The sequence below is a fragment of the Schistocerca nitens genome, chromosome 7, assembly GCF_023898315.1.
Source record: "Schistocerca nitens isolate TAMUIC-IGC-003100 chromosome 7, iqSchNite1.1, whole genome shotgun sequence".
Lineage (NCBI taxonomy): Eukaryota > Metazoa > Arthropoda > Insecta > Orthoptera > Acrididae > Schistocerca > Schistocerca nitens.
Window position 1 is genome coordinate 266,521,182 of NC_064620.1, and position 15,359 is coordinate 266,536,540.

At 41.3% G+C, this 15,359-nt stretch overlaps 1 protein-coding gene across 1 annotated transcript in view; it reads right to left on the minus strand.

Annotated features, from left to right (window-relative positions):
• The window catches only part of LOC126195087 (E3 ubiquitin-protein ligase MYLIP), a 42,439-nt gene extending 29,036 nt beyond the window's left edge, over positions 1–13,403 (minus strand). Inside the window, exon 1 of the mRNA XM_049933549.1 lies at positions 13,153–13,403. Coding sequence (XP_049789506.1) covers positions 13,153–13,263 — 111 coding nt within the window. The 5' untranslated portion in view covers positions 13,264–13,403. The remainder of the gene's footprint in view (positions 1–13,152) is intronic.
• Positions 13,404–15,359: the final 1,956 nt, after the last annotated feature.

Here is a 15,359-nt window from a genome sequence, read left to right on the forward strand (position 1 = left end):
CACACTATACTTGATGATGCCTATGTTGGGCATGGACTACTCAGTTTGTATATTTTGCTTATTTTTTTCATAGTTCCACACAACTTCTTCCTGTTTTCTCAATTGATCTGTGTTCAGTTTTTCAAGGCCTATCCACTGTGCCAACTTATAACTAAATCTGAGGGGGGTGCGATGGGGAGGTTCCCTTGTCAGCTTGCCTTACCATTTTGTATGCTCCCTGCGATAATGCAAAGCAGTCAGCGGACGAAGTACATCAAGTAGAGAGACAATTCCTTAAGGGCAAATCTCTCAAAGTTGCGCTCTGCAAGCAGAATTTCAGTACATGTCTAACAAATACAATTTCCATTTCATATAATTATGCCAGAACTTACCACTGTTTCCATTCCAGATATTCTGATTTGCGGGGGTTGCACGAGTAACGTGGCAGTGCGATTTTTGAAGCAGCAGTTGTCACCCGCAATGGCACAACGACGTGGCAGTACGATGTTATGCGGGAACGATCAAGATACTATGCAACTTTGACGGGTACACGCCACACATCTGACGACCGTACCCAAAGGGCAGGTAAAATCAGTCAGTTGTGCGGAAAGGTCAAAGCAATTTCTCGTGTAATATCTACGTTACTACAGTTTGTGATATAGTTCGGTGCAGTGAGTAACAGACTGCTACTGGTAGCCATGTAAACCGCCCACTGTCTAAAGACTGCCGTCTGAGGACGTCGTATCATCAATGGGGTTTGCAGAATAGGGGGCTGTTACTGGGTTAATCAGCATATAACACACAGAGATAAATGGTGCAGTGGTTGTGTATCCTCACTCGCTTTTAGGAGCAGCAGAGTTTGAGACCCTCATAAGCTCCTTTAGAATTAGATTTTCTGTGGATTCCTAAATTACTTCAGGCAATCAGGAGAATATCCCTAATCGCCCCGTCCAGGTTTGTAAACTCAAAACATGGGCTACCATAACGTCTTTTATAATACATATCCACATGAACAGTCAAGAATGCAATTTAGTGATTTCTCTGATACAGCATAAGGAAGCGAAAAAGCAAGGCTACATGTATCAACAAGTTCACTAATATTCTCCACATAGTTAGGAGAAATGTGTTTGGCGTTAGCTGGCAGTTTTTTTTAATTTATCAATAACATTAATCTCCAAAAATCCACCAGTTTGATTCCATTCTTTAGAAAAGGTTGTCGGAAACTATAATATTTACAAAGAACGAATTCTAAAGCTTTGCATCATTTTTCAAAAGCAAGCGAGGGGGTGCAGATAACATGTTTCATTTAATCATTGTGAGAAGAACTGAAATCCCTTACGGCCATACTGATTCACGTTTTCCGTGCGAATGCTGGGATGGTTCTTTTAAGTACCATTTGTCCGTTGGACACTAGCACAATAAATCTGAAATGAATTGAAGTTATTCCACGGGAATAGGACCAACACAACGAGCACCCATATGTGCTGTCGTTGACGTTCATAAGTCTTCATCCTACCTTGTACTGAACCATGTTTCGGTTAAGACATTACGAGGTGCTGCGCTACCGTAATAACATGCACCTTAATCCACATTATGTAATGCAACGGAGATTAAAGAAAATAGGCAACAGGGTTGAGGTGACCGAATTCATTCCTGGCGCCCTGCCCTACTCAGCTGCAGCCGTGGAATGCTAGGAACAAACAAGCCTTCTTGGCTTTCGTCCTACAACTGCTTTTTACCCAGAGCAACACACAACTCTGCCATCCACTTTGAGCCACACATCTGGACGCTGTCTGTTAAGATGGATACAGACATTCGTCTCCTTGCGCTGCAGTCTTGGAAACTAATGTGTATAAGAGGCTTCATACTACACAAAGCTTTTTAAATGTGGTGCTGCAGAAAAATGCTGAAGATTAGATGAGTAGCTCGAGTAACTAGTGAAGAGGTACTCGATCGAATTAGGGAGACAAGAAACGTATGGCACAGCTTTACTTACAGAAAGCTTTAGTCGATAGGGCACACCCTGAGGCATCAATGAATAGACAATTTGGTAATTAAGGGAAGTGTGAGGAAAGACGTAAAAACTGTAGTTATTCAGAGATGAGGGGGCTGGTGCACGATAGATGAGCGTGGAGCTGCAGCAAATCATTTTTCAGACTAATGACTTACTATGGAGACACACATTTTATACACGTATCACCACGATAAAATAAGGGAAATCAGAGCTCGTACGAAAAGATATAGGTGTTCATTCTTTCCACGCGCTATACGAGATTTGAATAATAGAGACTTGTGAAGGTGGTTCGATGAACCCTCTGCCAGGCACTTGAATGTCATTTGCAGAGTATCCATGTAGATGTTGAACTTAACATTACTGTTCGATAAAGACTTCCTCTGGACTTTTCCTTATGTATATACCAGTTACAAAAGACATACCAAAGATATGATAAAGATCAGATTATCGGCCCCTTTATCAGCAACCTATAGTTTAATGGGGTACTAGTTGTTTTCTACAGGCTTCAGATACTCACGCATTTAAGCGGGATTAAAGTTCATCTGTGCCTTCGTACGCAATGACAAAGCGTTTTACTAAATCGGGCGATGATAAAGTGTACGACTATTTGGAATGGCAAGAATAAGAGCGAGTTTAAAAGAGAGGAGGAAAAATATGCGAATGCACTGCCAAGGAATATATGCTAAGAATTCTGTTCGCCTTATTGTTACATTACAGGTTCCAACGCCATAAAACACTCCGATACTAATTTTACGTTAAGGTGACATGCTGATGTTACATGACAAGCATCCTTTCACGAACAATCATTCGACGACTCTCAATGGCTCGTGGTGCTACAGTCTACGATGTTTTACGGCAATATAGACTGATTTAGGAAACAGAATTAACACCAGCAGTTGAATCTCTAGCAAATACTGCACAATCAGATGACTGGCTTTTGGCCAAGTCAGTTCTGCTTGCACACTGCTATAGCGAACGACAAGCCCAAAGACTTTCTAAATGCGCGCGTGAGCGCGTATGCGTCCTGTCCCCCCCCCCCCTCCACCTCCTCCTCCTCCTCCTCCACCCACGCACGCACGCACGCACATAGTCGCTCTAGGACGACTTCCTGCGTGCGGAAGATGTAATCAAATAGCTTCCCTTCCCTTCCCTTCCATCCCTCATCACCCCCACTTCTCTTCCAACCAATGCTACCATCGTCAGTGAAGATACGAAACACATACTGATTATTTCATAGCTCGTACAATTATCTATGCGACCTTCAGCTCTCCAGGAACATTTGGTATAAAGGAATAACGTCCTTCGGGCACAATTCCATCACATGGGATTTGAATATAAAACTTAGTAATTTTACTTCATCGCTCTGGCTAAAAGTACTTTAAAAATGGATTAAAAACAGTCTAGACCGCAATACAGCATTTATTTACAAGGTTTTCGGTTAGAAGGTGAGCATTTTCTCTGCAATGATGATGAACGGAGCAGGTGTTATTACTCCACGAAAGTCAACTACTAACTTAACTTTCGTAGAATCTTAATACCTGCTTCGTCCACCGTCACCAGTCTACCATCGTGGTATAAATGGTCTGGAGATGGCCACATTCTGACCAAAGCCAATAACCATGGTAAATAAATGTTTTATTGCGATCAAGGTCGTTTTTTAATCCATTTTTACAATACAGACTGCATTATTCACAACTATCATCCGAAGAGTTCAATAATTTACAAAGTGGCTGTGCGTCGTCGTGAACAAGACATCTATATCTGTTTTACCAGTGTAGTTAATGTCTGAAAATATTTTTGGCTGCGGTGAAATTTAATCACGCCATTACAAGGTTTTGTATTTAGAATCCAGAGTGACATAAGCTCACGTTGAGTTTTGGCCACATCATACGGATATGCGCGTAGAAATCTAATCACTAGTTAATTCACAAACTGTGCTTAGCTTTTTTTGCGCAGCCGTTGCGAAGTGTTTCACATATCAACAATGAAAAACTGCAGGTACTCGCGCAGTTAGGATCTGCGCATGGTACTATGCAAGTGAAAGGCTAGTTTTTAAGGCAACCTGCTTTTAGATTTGAAACGCCCTCTTACCTTCGAAATTTCCGGCATTAAAGTAGCCGCCAGGACGGAATTCCAAACAACAGGATCCTTATTGCGTGTAAATGCTGTTACTAATTGAGCTATTCGATTATGTGCCACTCAATTCAAAAAATCAATTTTGATTATTTCAAGACGTTATCATATCGTTCGCTATGCTGCGAAGTGAAGCCAATTCAGTACTTATTTTCCTGTAACTACAGACATAACGAAATGAGCCCCTTTTTCAGTTTATTTTCAACTGCAGCACCTGCATGTAGGAATCCTAGTGATATGAAACGCAGATATTACACTGTCCAGTCACATAAATGTTACCACCTGTCAAAAGCCTGAATAACTACATTTTGCAGTGCGAACCACTGCTTGACGTGCAGGAAGAGAGTCAATGAGGTTGTGGAAGGTGCAAACAGGCATGTGGAGCCATGCCGACTGCAGTGAAGTGGCCAGCTGTGCTAGGTTTGTCAGTTGAGAATCCATGGCGCAAACAGCCCGATGGAGGTGGTACCTTAGATTCTCGATTGGGTTTAAGTCTGGAGAGTTTAGTGACAAGGGGAGTACGGTAAAATCATCCTGGTTGAATTCAAACCACGCACATACACTGCGAGCTGTGTGACACGTCGCACTGTCCAACTTAGATGTCATCGTGCCGAGGAATAACAAACTGCATCCAGGGATGGCCATTGGTGCCTCAAGGGCAGATGCATACTTGCTCTTATCCATGACGCGATCACCCAGGGAATGCCCTCCGGTCTGAACACTACCGACGATTGTTTTAGGATGTGTGCTTTCCTATGTTTCACGCTGTACATGCCAGCGCCTATCTGTCCGCTGGAGCATAAAACGCGATTCATCTGCAAAGACCATCTGTCATCACTCACTGGACGCCCAGCTGCGGTACTGGAGTGCAAATTCCAGCCTCTGTCGCCCGTGACAGAAGTCAGCATGGAGTAATGCACCAGGCGCCTACTGCGGAGACATATGCAGCAACGTTCGCTGAAGAGTCGTTGAGGAGACACTGTTGGGTGCCCCTTCGTTCATATGGGCGGTCAGCTGCTCAACAGTTGCATTTATATTCGCCCACAGACATCTCTGCAGCCGTCGTTCACAACTGCATCTCTGGTGCACCCCAGTTGCCTAGTGTGTCCCTTCACGTATGATGAAACAGCACACTTTAATTTAGTTACTTCGAGTCTACATTTATACTCCGCAAGCCACCCAACCGTGTTTGCCACTGTCATTACCTCACTTTCCTGTTCCACTCGCGTATGGTTCGCGGGAAGAACGACTGCCGGAAAGCCTCCGTGCACGCTCGAATTTTTCGTTCGTGATCTCCTCGGGAGGTATAAGTAGGGGGAAGCAATATATTCGATACCTCATCCAGGAACGCACCCTCTCTAAACCTGGACAGCAAGCTACACCGCGATGCAGAGCGCCTCTCTTGCAGAGTCTGCCACTTGAGTTTGCTAAACATCTCCGTAACGCTATCACGCTTACCAAATAACCCTGTGACGAAACACGCTGCTCTTCTTTGGATCTTCTCTATCTCCTCTGTCAACCCGGCCTGATACAGATCCTACACTGATGAGCAATACTCAAGTATAGGCCGAACGAGTGTTTTGTAAGCCACCTCCTTTGCTGAAGGACTACATTTTCTAAGGACTCTCCCAATGAATCTCAACCTGGTACCCGCCTTACCAACAATTAATTTTATATGATCATTCCATTTCAAATCGTTCCGTACGCATACTCCCAGATATTTTACAGAAGTAACTGCTACTAGTGTTTGTTCCGCTATCATATAATCATACAATAAAGGATCCTTCTTTCTATGTATTCGCAATACATTACATTTGTCTATGTTAAGGGTCAGTTGCCATTCCCTGCACCAAGTGCCTATCCGCTGCAGATCTTTCTGCATTTCGCTGCAATTTTCTAATGCTGCAACTTCTCTGTATAGTACAGCATCATCCGCGAAAAGCCGCATGGAACTTCCGACACTATCTACTAGGTCATTAATATATATTGTGAAAAGCAATGGTCCCATAACACTCCCCTGTGGTACGCCAGAGGTTACTTGAACGTCTGTAGACGTCTCTCCATTGAGAACAGCATGCTGTATTCTGTTTGCTAAAAACTCTTCAATACAGCCACACAGCTGGTCTGATATTTCATAGGCTCTTACTTTGTTCAGTGCGGAACTGTATCTAAGACGTCGATGAAGGGATACTGTTAAAAATGGACTAAACACAAATGGAAGTCATCACAAACGCAAAGACTAAAAGCACGCTATGCACGAAAAATACGTAATACTTTTTTTGGAAAATTTCCATCAGAAGTGTGTGTGTGTGTGTGTGTGTGTGTGTGTGTGTGTGTGTGTCAGAGTGAAGACCACACGTTCCAAATAACCTTGACCGAAATGTGTCAAGGCATGGCGGAGGCGTGTATTACAGTAAGCCAAGTCCGTAATCTGTTCAGACTTTCGCGCGAAAGCCTCTAACTGATGAGTAGAAGCCACCACGCCTGCGGTGTCGGGCGACCTTATTGTCGCAGGCCTCGCAGTCTTATCCGCTGGGTCAGAGGCTGCAGACAGCACGGACGCGGATCTGGCGAGCATTATCTCCCAACTCGGCCAGCAGCGGTCGGCGTTTTATTCCATGATTCACTGTCGTCCCCGCTATAAGGCACTCCGATTAAGCAGGGGTCGCTGCCATGTGACCAGGTCATCGCCACACCTCCCCGCCAGCGACCCAAGAAAGTCAGCAATCTTAAAGTAGACCCTGAGGCTCTATCAAGTGCTCCACTACTAACCACGCTCTTAGCTCAACTAATTACGACAGATTTTGTGAAACTTCTTGCAGATGACAATCTACATCAGTGCTCTGATAACTATAAATTTAATTGTTATCACACAGGATTTGCAATATCTATATATAAAGCTAGGGCTTTTGACCAAGTCATGGTACTGAAGCGGGTACAGTGAACCAGTTTGGGAACATTTAATTTTTGATAATTGTGGACTGACTCGAATATTCAACATACACGAGCAAATAGTTTGATACTAAAAAACTCATTTTCCTGTAAGTTTAATTTGCACTCTTGTCATCTGTGCATTTGTTTCTCATCCGACCCCACCATGACAAGTTTTTTAATAGATCAAGCCTTAGTCTGTTAGTTTGCAACGTCCAAAGATCGGTGAAAGTTACTTAAATAGAGATTAGCTTCAAAAATTCAATGTTGTGCTACTGCCTAGCTTCCTGGGCGTACTACTGCAGTGTCTTGTGAAGCAGTGAAATAACTACGAGTATATAGAGCTATTCACTGCTCTCAACTCATCTTAAGACTATGAAACTAGTACGGCGAGAAAAAAAATTATGAATAAACTTGTTAAGAAGGTTTCAAAGATATGAATTTCTATGAAAACTTTAGCAGGAACTCAATTATTGACTATCGGCTACTGATCACAAGAAACTGCTCAGTTTTCGAATAAGATATACTGTGAACCATGGATGAAGGGCAGACAGACAGATTCCGTATTTCCGAAAATCATTTGACATGGTGTCCTACTGCAGACTTAAAGGAGGGATGAGCATGGGGAATAGTTACCCCAGATATGTGAGTGGCTCGAAGACTTCTTAAGCAGTGGAACCCATTATGTTGTCCTCGACCGCGAGTGTTCAGAGACATGCGTATCGTCAGGAGTGCCACAGGGTTTCTATATACATAAATGATCTGGTGGGCAGAGTGGGCAGCAATCTGCAATTGTTTGCTGATGATGCTGTGGTGTGCAGCAATTATGGAGTGGGCGTAGTAGAGTACAAGATGACTTAGACAAAATTTCTAGTTGGTGTGATGAAGCTAGCTATACATGCAGAAAAATTTAAGTTAATGCAGATGAATAGGAAAAACAAAGCTGTAATATTCGAGTGAAGCACTGGTAGTGCGCTGCTCGACAGTCACGACGATTAAATATCTAGGAATAACGTTGCAAAGCTATATAAAAGTGAACGAGCATGTGAGGAATGTGGTAGGGAAGACGAATGATTGATTTCTGTTTATTGGGAGAATTTTAGGATATCATGGTTCATCAGTAAAGGAGACGGTATATGGGGTGCTCGGTCGACTCATCGAGCGCTTGGGATCCGAACCAGGTCGGGTTGAAGAAATACATTTAAGCAATTCAGAGGCGGGTTGCTATATTTGTTACAGCCAAATTCGAACAACACACAAGTATCACGGAGATGCTTCAGGAACTCAAAGGGGAATATCTCGAGGAAAGGCGACTTTTTTTCCGAGCACTTAAGAAAATTTAGAGAACTGACATTTGAAGCTGACTGCAGAAAGATTCTACTGCTGCCTGACTCCGCGTAAGGAACACGAAGATAAGATACGAGAAATTAGGGATCGTACGGAGGCATGTAGGCCGTCGATTTTTCCTTTTTTTTTATTTGCGTGTGGGACACGAAAGGAAATTACTAGTAGTGGTACAGAGTACCCTCCGCCACCCACGGCATTGTTGCTTGCGGAGTATGTATGTCCACGTAGATGTAAAAAATTCTATATTACAGAACCCAACTTCGTATCCCAATGACTGATTGCTAGTGACCCAGAGATGACTTGTGTTTACCACGTTCCACGTAGTATATATGCAACCCCATACAATGCTCCCGTTACCCATCTCATTTACCCACAGACAGTAGTGCTGGTGGGAACATTGATATTCGCTCTGGAATCAAAAGATAATTTCTAGACCGTTCGAGCAGACACGTGGAAAGTGATTCGAAAGCAACATTAGAAATTTTTCGACAACTACGGCGATTATGCTGAATAATAAGGGAGGACGTGTCCCTTTCTACGCTGTATCAGCCATTTATCTGAGGAGTTTTACGAGTGCTCTTGTCAGTTTTAAAATCCCCGTCTCATTCTGCCGGACTGTAACAATCCGATCCGTACAAAAACAGCATCTTAAAAACTTTACCCAACTCCGCTATGTGCATCTCAAACATTGTGCGTGAATACATGGTGTGCGTACCTTGTAATACACGAGAGTGAATACCTCTAAGAAATTTTAACTTCAGTAGTAGGGTACGCTTTTGATTACGCTATTTGTTGTTTTCTGCACTATTCAACATTTTCGCTAATACTTCCATGCATTTTTTTACACAGATTTTTTCTGTCGAGGTTGTGTCTAACAATACGGAGTCACTGATCTACGCCTTGACTTCGAAATGCTGAGGGAGAAACCGCCGATGTTTCATGTACATCTGAAACCTTGAGGAAGTAAAAGGAAATTGTTATAACTAATTCCACAATCTCGACCATGGAAAATTATACTGACTGCAAACTAGAATTACGAACGGAACTAACGGATATCTTTATTATTTTTTCTCTGCCATAATTATGACAATTGCTAAGCTTTGAAACATTTGCAACCTCAGCAACTTTTAAACATTATACATATTCAGGGCATCAAAATATTTATGAATAGTTCTTAAATGCTTGAAGGAAAGATGCACAGAATTAAAAAGCTATGAGATATACATTTCTGCCGCTGTGAAAATTTATTATTTATTTATTTAAAAGCACAAGTTACAATCTCTAAGCGCTTTTTACTGTAGAGTGTTCACGAAATTTTACGGTTATTATGTTTGCGAGGACAAGCAATGTCTTATAATTTCTGTGGCTGTAAAGCACTTTATTTTCTTATGGATATAATGAAAAACAATTTGACACACATCTGACGTTCGTTTACTCCGACTACTTTTCTTTCTGGTCGTTACTGAATGCGTGACGTCAGCTCATTGGCTTCCCCAAAACTGCTCCTCTAGTAATAGATAAAGAGGTGAAAGGTATTATGGATCGATCAAGCAAGCTAGCAAGCAAGTTGCATTGTGACAGCTCTTAAGATAGTGATATTTGTTCGCAGAGCGGTTATCTGACAGATAGCCCAGTCACGCCGCTAACTACTCTCTCCGCCGAGAGCTGGACTTTGCCCCCGCTGTTGGCCGTTGCCGGGCGGAAGAAACACTATATCCCTATTCCTCCTTTGAGGTTCTCCCTCTTACGGAGAACATAGTGAAACTACAGTATTAGTTGACCTACACCGCAACTGGAATTTCGCGCATACTGGTGGTAGCTCCGCCTGAAAAACTTTCTTATCCACGAACCAGCAGTGACCACCTGAGAAACAGTAACACGGAAAGTAATATTAAACGTAGAGCCACAAATGCAAACTAACCTGAAACCCAACTCTGGCGACGATTTCTCTGCTCCAAACGCTGCAATTAAGTGTGGGCAATCACTCCGATAAATTTTAAAACGTCATTCGACTGAAACTTTTAACCAGCGGAAAAGTGCTCTTATTTCGCTAGTTGTTAAAGGAATGGCCCTATTATAGCCACGCGACATAATTCTATATCATGTTAAAGCGAAACTGGTAGCTTTTAGTACAGTAATGAATCAAGTAACACTAAGTGAAGAATCTCACGAGTTCCATAAAGAGTTAGGGTTATTCTCATTGGATGCAGATGGAAACTGGCATCACGTTTTCCAAATATGAACTATTAGCATTCACCTTAGTTGATTTTAGAGAAAGCATAAAATTTTTCTAGTTGGATGGACGGAGATTTGAACACCGTTCCACTCGAATGAGTGTCGAGTGCTTTAAGAATTGGGCCACATAGCTTTTTTAGGCGAATGTGACAAGACAGCCCACGCATTAACGCAACTTGATATCGAGAAAAACGAGGAACAACACACGTAGTTTTCCTATTATATCGCTACCACTACACAGCATGTCCTAGAAGGACTTGTCAATATTCTGGGATATGAGAGGAACGATCATTCGAAGCAGAAAACTCTAGTAAACATGGACTCTAAAACACATACTTTAAGGTCTATGAGCACTTTTTCAGTATAACAGACTCGTTTCACAGCAGGTAAGAGGAACAATTGATCACAACTGTTAAGATATGAGTTTTAGAGGCCCATGTTTACTAGAGTTTTCTGCTTCGAATGATCGTACCTGTCTCATCCCTGAATATTGACAATCCCTCCTGCGACACGCTGTAAAAAGTATAAAGTCAAAGACTGAAATCACAATCAACCAAGTCCTGTCACAATTTCGGAAGCAATCTGTGGTTGGCTTCTCTGCGTATCACATTAACTGAGAGACAGTATGTTCTTTAGCACATCTTAGAAAACGATACCTGCATTATCACGTCTTATTTAACATTGCCCGCGAAATTCCCTGTATATAAAGACCTGCACCAGGCGAACGGTCTGCCCGACGGGAGACCTTAGCCACACGACATTCCATTCCATCACATTAATCAGGTCCTATCGTAATATGAGGAAATGCGAGGTGTGTTCAAAATAAGTCATCCCTATTATACACCACAGCCCAATTCTCAGAACTTTTGGCAGTCACAGGTGATCTGATACCTATTCAAGATAACGTGAAAAATTTATTGATCGCACTCTTTTTTCACAAAAACAAAATCAAGATGCGTGCGAAACATCTTCACTGCATCATTCTTAACATAACAACGATTTTCCTTCATGGCCAAGGTCTGAAGACACATTGGATGGTAAAACGAAAATTGGACCTGCCAAGGTAGTAATTGATGAGGCTCCAGTAGTAGCAAATCGTGATCATCATAATTTGGAACATACGAAAGAAACCTGTGGGTCTGCTATTGTGGCTGTTTCGCCCGGGATTACGTGTCAAAGACCTCGTAGGCTGCTCGCTTACTCGCCAGGCGATAGGGATAAAACGTGGGGAAGCCGAGCCGGCCTCGGCACTATGATGTCACGGAGGCTTGGCCAGCTGTGTCCCCGGTTGCTACGCCGGAGACGTGTGCTGCGGCACGTTCTCACGCGCCGGTGGCTGTTGCAACCTTAGCCACTAGCTTTCCGCACAAATTGTCAGTAAAAACCATACGGACTGTAGTAGCTTGTAACTACACGATAACAAGATTATTCGACATTTTTAAAAACAATGAAATTCCTTCACCTGTTCGAACCCTGTCACGGCATATAGTAGACGCCAGTTAAAAAATTTCTTCGGCTCGTCAAGTAAGTCTTTTTCCCATTCAATTTTGACATCTTGAGAAAAGTACTTTTGGCAACCCACCTAGCTTCTATGTGAATCATCCCAATTTTCAAAATCTCCTCAGTGTAGACTCTTGACAACTACAGTTTGAATTTATAAAATTAAGCAAATTTAAATGAGCGGGAAAGAGTTTATGCCTTTATTCAGTTGTGATTATTTAAACATAAATTCATATTGGTTCTTGGCTACATTTATGGAGTGATTTCAGCCATAGGGAAGGATGCTTTTTGGACGTTACTGTAGGATATTGCAGGGCAGCTATAGGCCTAATTAATGATAACTGAAAGCTACACATTCGTAAATACACACTAATTCAAAAAAGAATGCATGCTCATTTGAAGAACGGAGTATTTCATTTACGAGGAAGCCTTACACTGTACAATGTACGAGAATTCTGCGGCAGTTGTCAGTCAAAACGCGATCACAAAAATTTGTCAAACTACTAACAGAGCTTCCCAAATGAAATTACCACGACATCACAACTGGGACCTGGTCGAATATTTTTAACAAAACGAGCTTTTTTTAAAAAATACAGAACATGCTATTTGCTCTACTAAATGATCCAAGACTAAGTAAAAAAAAGTATTGAACAATCAGCCATTTAAAGTTACAAAAAGGAATGCATTTCTGAAGAATTCGCAGAATACACAATGCAGGAAATGCCAGTTTCGGTTGAACACTACCAGATAATATGTTAGAAGCATATGAAATGCTACATGAAATGCTACACTGAGAAAAAAAAAAAATGTGAGAGACGGAGAGATCTTAATTATAACTTTTGAGAACACTTGTCATCTTAAAGAATTTTACAGATTGACAATACGATTACAATTTCACTCATATTTACACCGAAATTAATAGTGGGCCAATATTTTGAAGGAATAGAATACTTGACATATTTTACATCATATTAAAGACAATAGAAAATTAAAACAGTATGTTTCTTGTTTACCTTTTCGAGACATTCCTGTCCCCTCGCTTTGGGATCTACCTCCACCTCCAATATCACAGCATTAGGTTGACTCACTAAGCACCACATCTTGCTTTGGTTATGTGCAGTCATTAAAGTCTTACAATATCTTTAGAAGAACTGTTCGTTGTCTTACTTTTATATATCCACCAAACAAGCCGCTTAGTAGCACGCACTCCCATTACCATCATCTGTCGCCTATACTTTGCAAGCGCAGACTGACTACAGAGCACAAAGCATTCAAGATTTTGTCACTTCTGGTTGCAGAATATTGGTGCTGTAACCGCTAGTGCCATCTAGCTTTCAAATATTGAAAACATTAGATTAACCACGGAAATTATTGATGTCTCATATTTGGTCAATTTAAATTACTTCATAAACTCATGCAAGTGTATTTTAATACAGTTAAAAGCAATTTTTTTTCCAAATAATTAAAAATATATCCACTATGTTGGCAGAATTAACATCTATGCTCAACCAATGATGGGAACTAGAAACATCTCTGGAGCGAGCATTCCGATGCGGCGATGCGCGATAGCGGATAGAATTGGATGGTGTTTCGTAAAGAACAAAGGGTCGTAATAATATTTGACGTCTATATTAAAGAAAAATCCGCACAGTAGCTGAGAACGAGCATTGCAACAACAATTAACAATGAGTCGCCACCGTGTTCAAATGACTGGGAGATTTCTCCGTAAAGGATTCTGCATATTTTGAAGTCATTGGATAGGTAGTAAATAGAGCCTTCATGTGCGCAGTGGATTTCTTAAGTATCCTAGTAATATTAAATTGGTCTTAACAGATTGAAAGGGAATTACACTTGTATGTAGCACATTTCACATTTTAAAGATTGGCGTTTTCTGTCTAGAGATGAAAGGAAGGCTGCTGTACTTAACCAAGAATTGCCGAGCCGCTATTGTAGTAAACTACACAGCGAACAACGTGATGTGACATTGTTACACCAAATTAACGATCTACACCGCCTGCCTCTCCTGTATTTTGTCACAATTTTTCGTTCATTATGAGAGGCAAGCAAGAAATCCATTTTATTTACGCTTGAGTGCATTGCATTGGAAAAAAAATACGGAGTTGAATAAATGTACACAGAGCTATCGAAACGTAATTCCATAACCAGATGTTGACGTCTTTTGTAGAAGCGAAATACCTTAATTTTCTGGGGTCATAGTTTTAATCTTTAAACACAAATTGAACGTAATTGCTTTCCATGTTTAAGCTTCGTATTGTGTTTATTATAAACACAATGTGTGGAAATCCCCATAAAATGGAGTAAATGACACAGACTCTTGTATAAATCTTATCTGCAGATCAGTATTATCCAAAATGTCTGTACAGTCAATGGACTGACTGACAGCATACTTCTCATACCCACTCTTGCTCAGGAATTCATGCTGATACAACCACAGAAAATAGCTCTAAGATGTTAATCGTTGATGACACTGATTTTTCTCAACATATAAGACACTATTACTAGTATAGCTATGATTAGACTCTTGTGTTGTTACTGTACAAGAAGTTAACTGTTCCTTCTTCCACATATTTCCTTTTTTTTTTTTTGCTGCCATAACACTACTGTAAATAATCGTTGCTGCTACAGATAAGCAAATTATGCTGGCACTTATGTCACCAAGTATTTCATGTAATATTAAGGCAGTTCCTAGGCTGAAACCGTCATTGTGTATTTGCAAACGGGAGCTGTAAACCACACAAGTATTGGATTACACAATCTGTTGAATGTGTTAATATAGAGCACAGAAAGCTGTTTATGAATGGGATGTGTTCACACATAGACATGTTGATGCCAGGCTCATCACATCATACATACAGTTGATATTAAGTTACAACACAGAAGAGTATAACCAGCCCTTTCTTTAATTTATGGGAGTTAGGATGTGCCCTATCTGCAGTTCAGAATATGGAACCAGAGCCAGACAAAGAGCAACCAGAGTCAAACAAAGAGCATTACGAAATGGTTGACTTACCTAAATCCCACATCCAAGGGCTACCTCCTCATGCTTCCTAACAGAAGTTTGGGTGAGTGACAATATCATTAATTCACAGAAAGAAGCGATTTTGACTATCTTTCTGAAATTAGAGAAGTTGTGGACTAACTCATAGGGTTAAGTTCTCCTTGTACCACTTATCGGCTGTTTGGGGAAGACAAAAGAAAA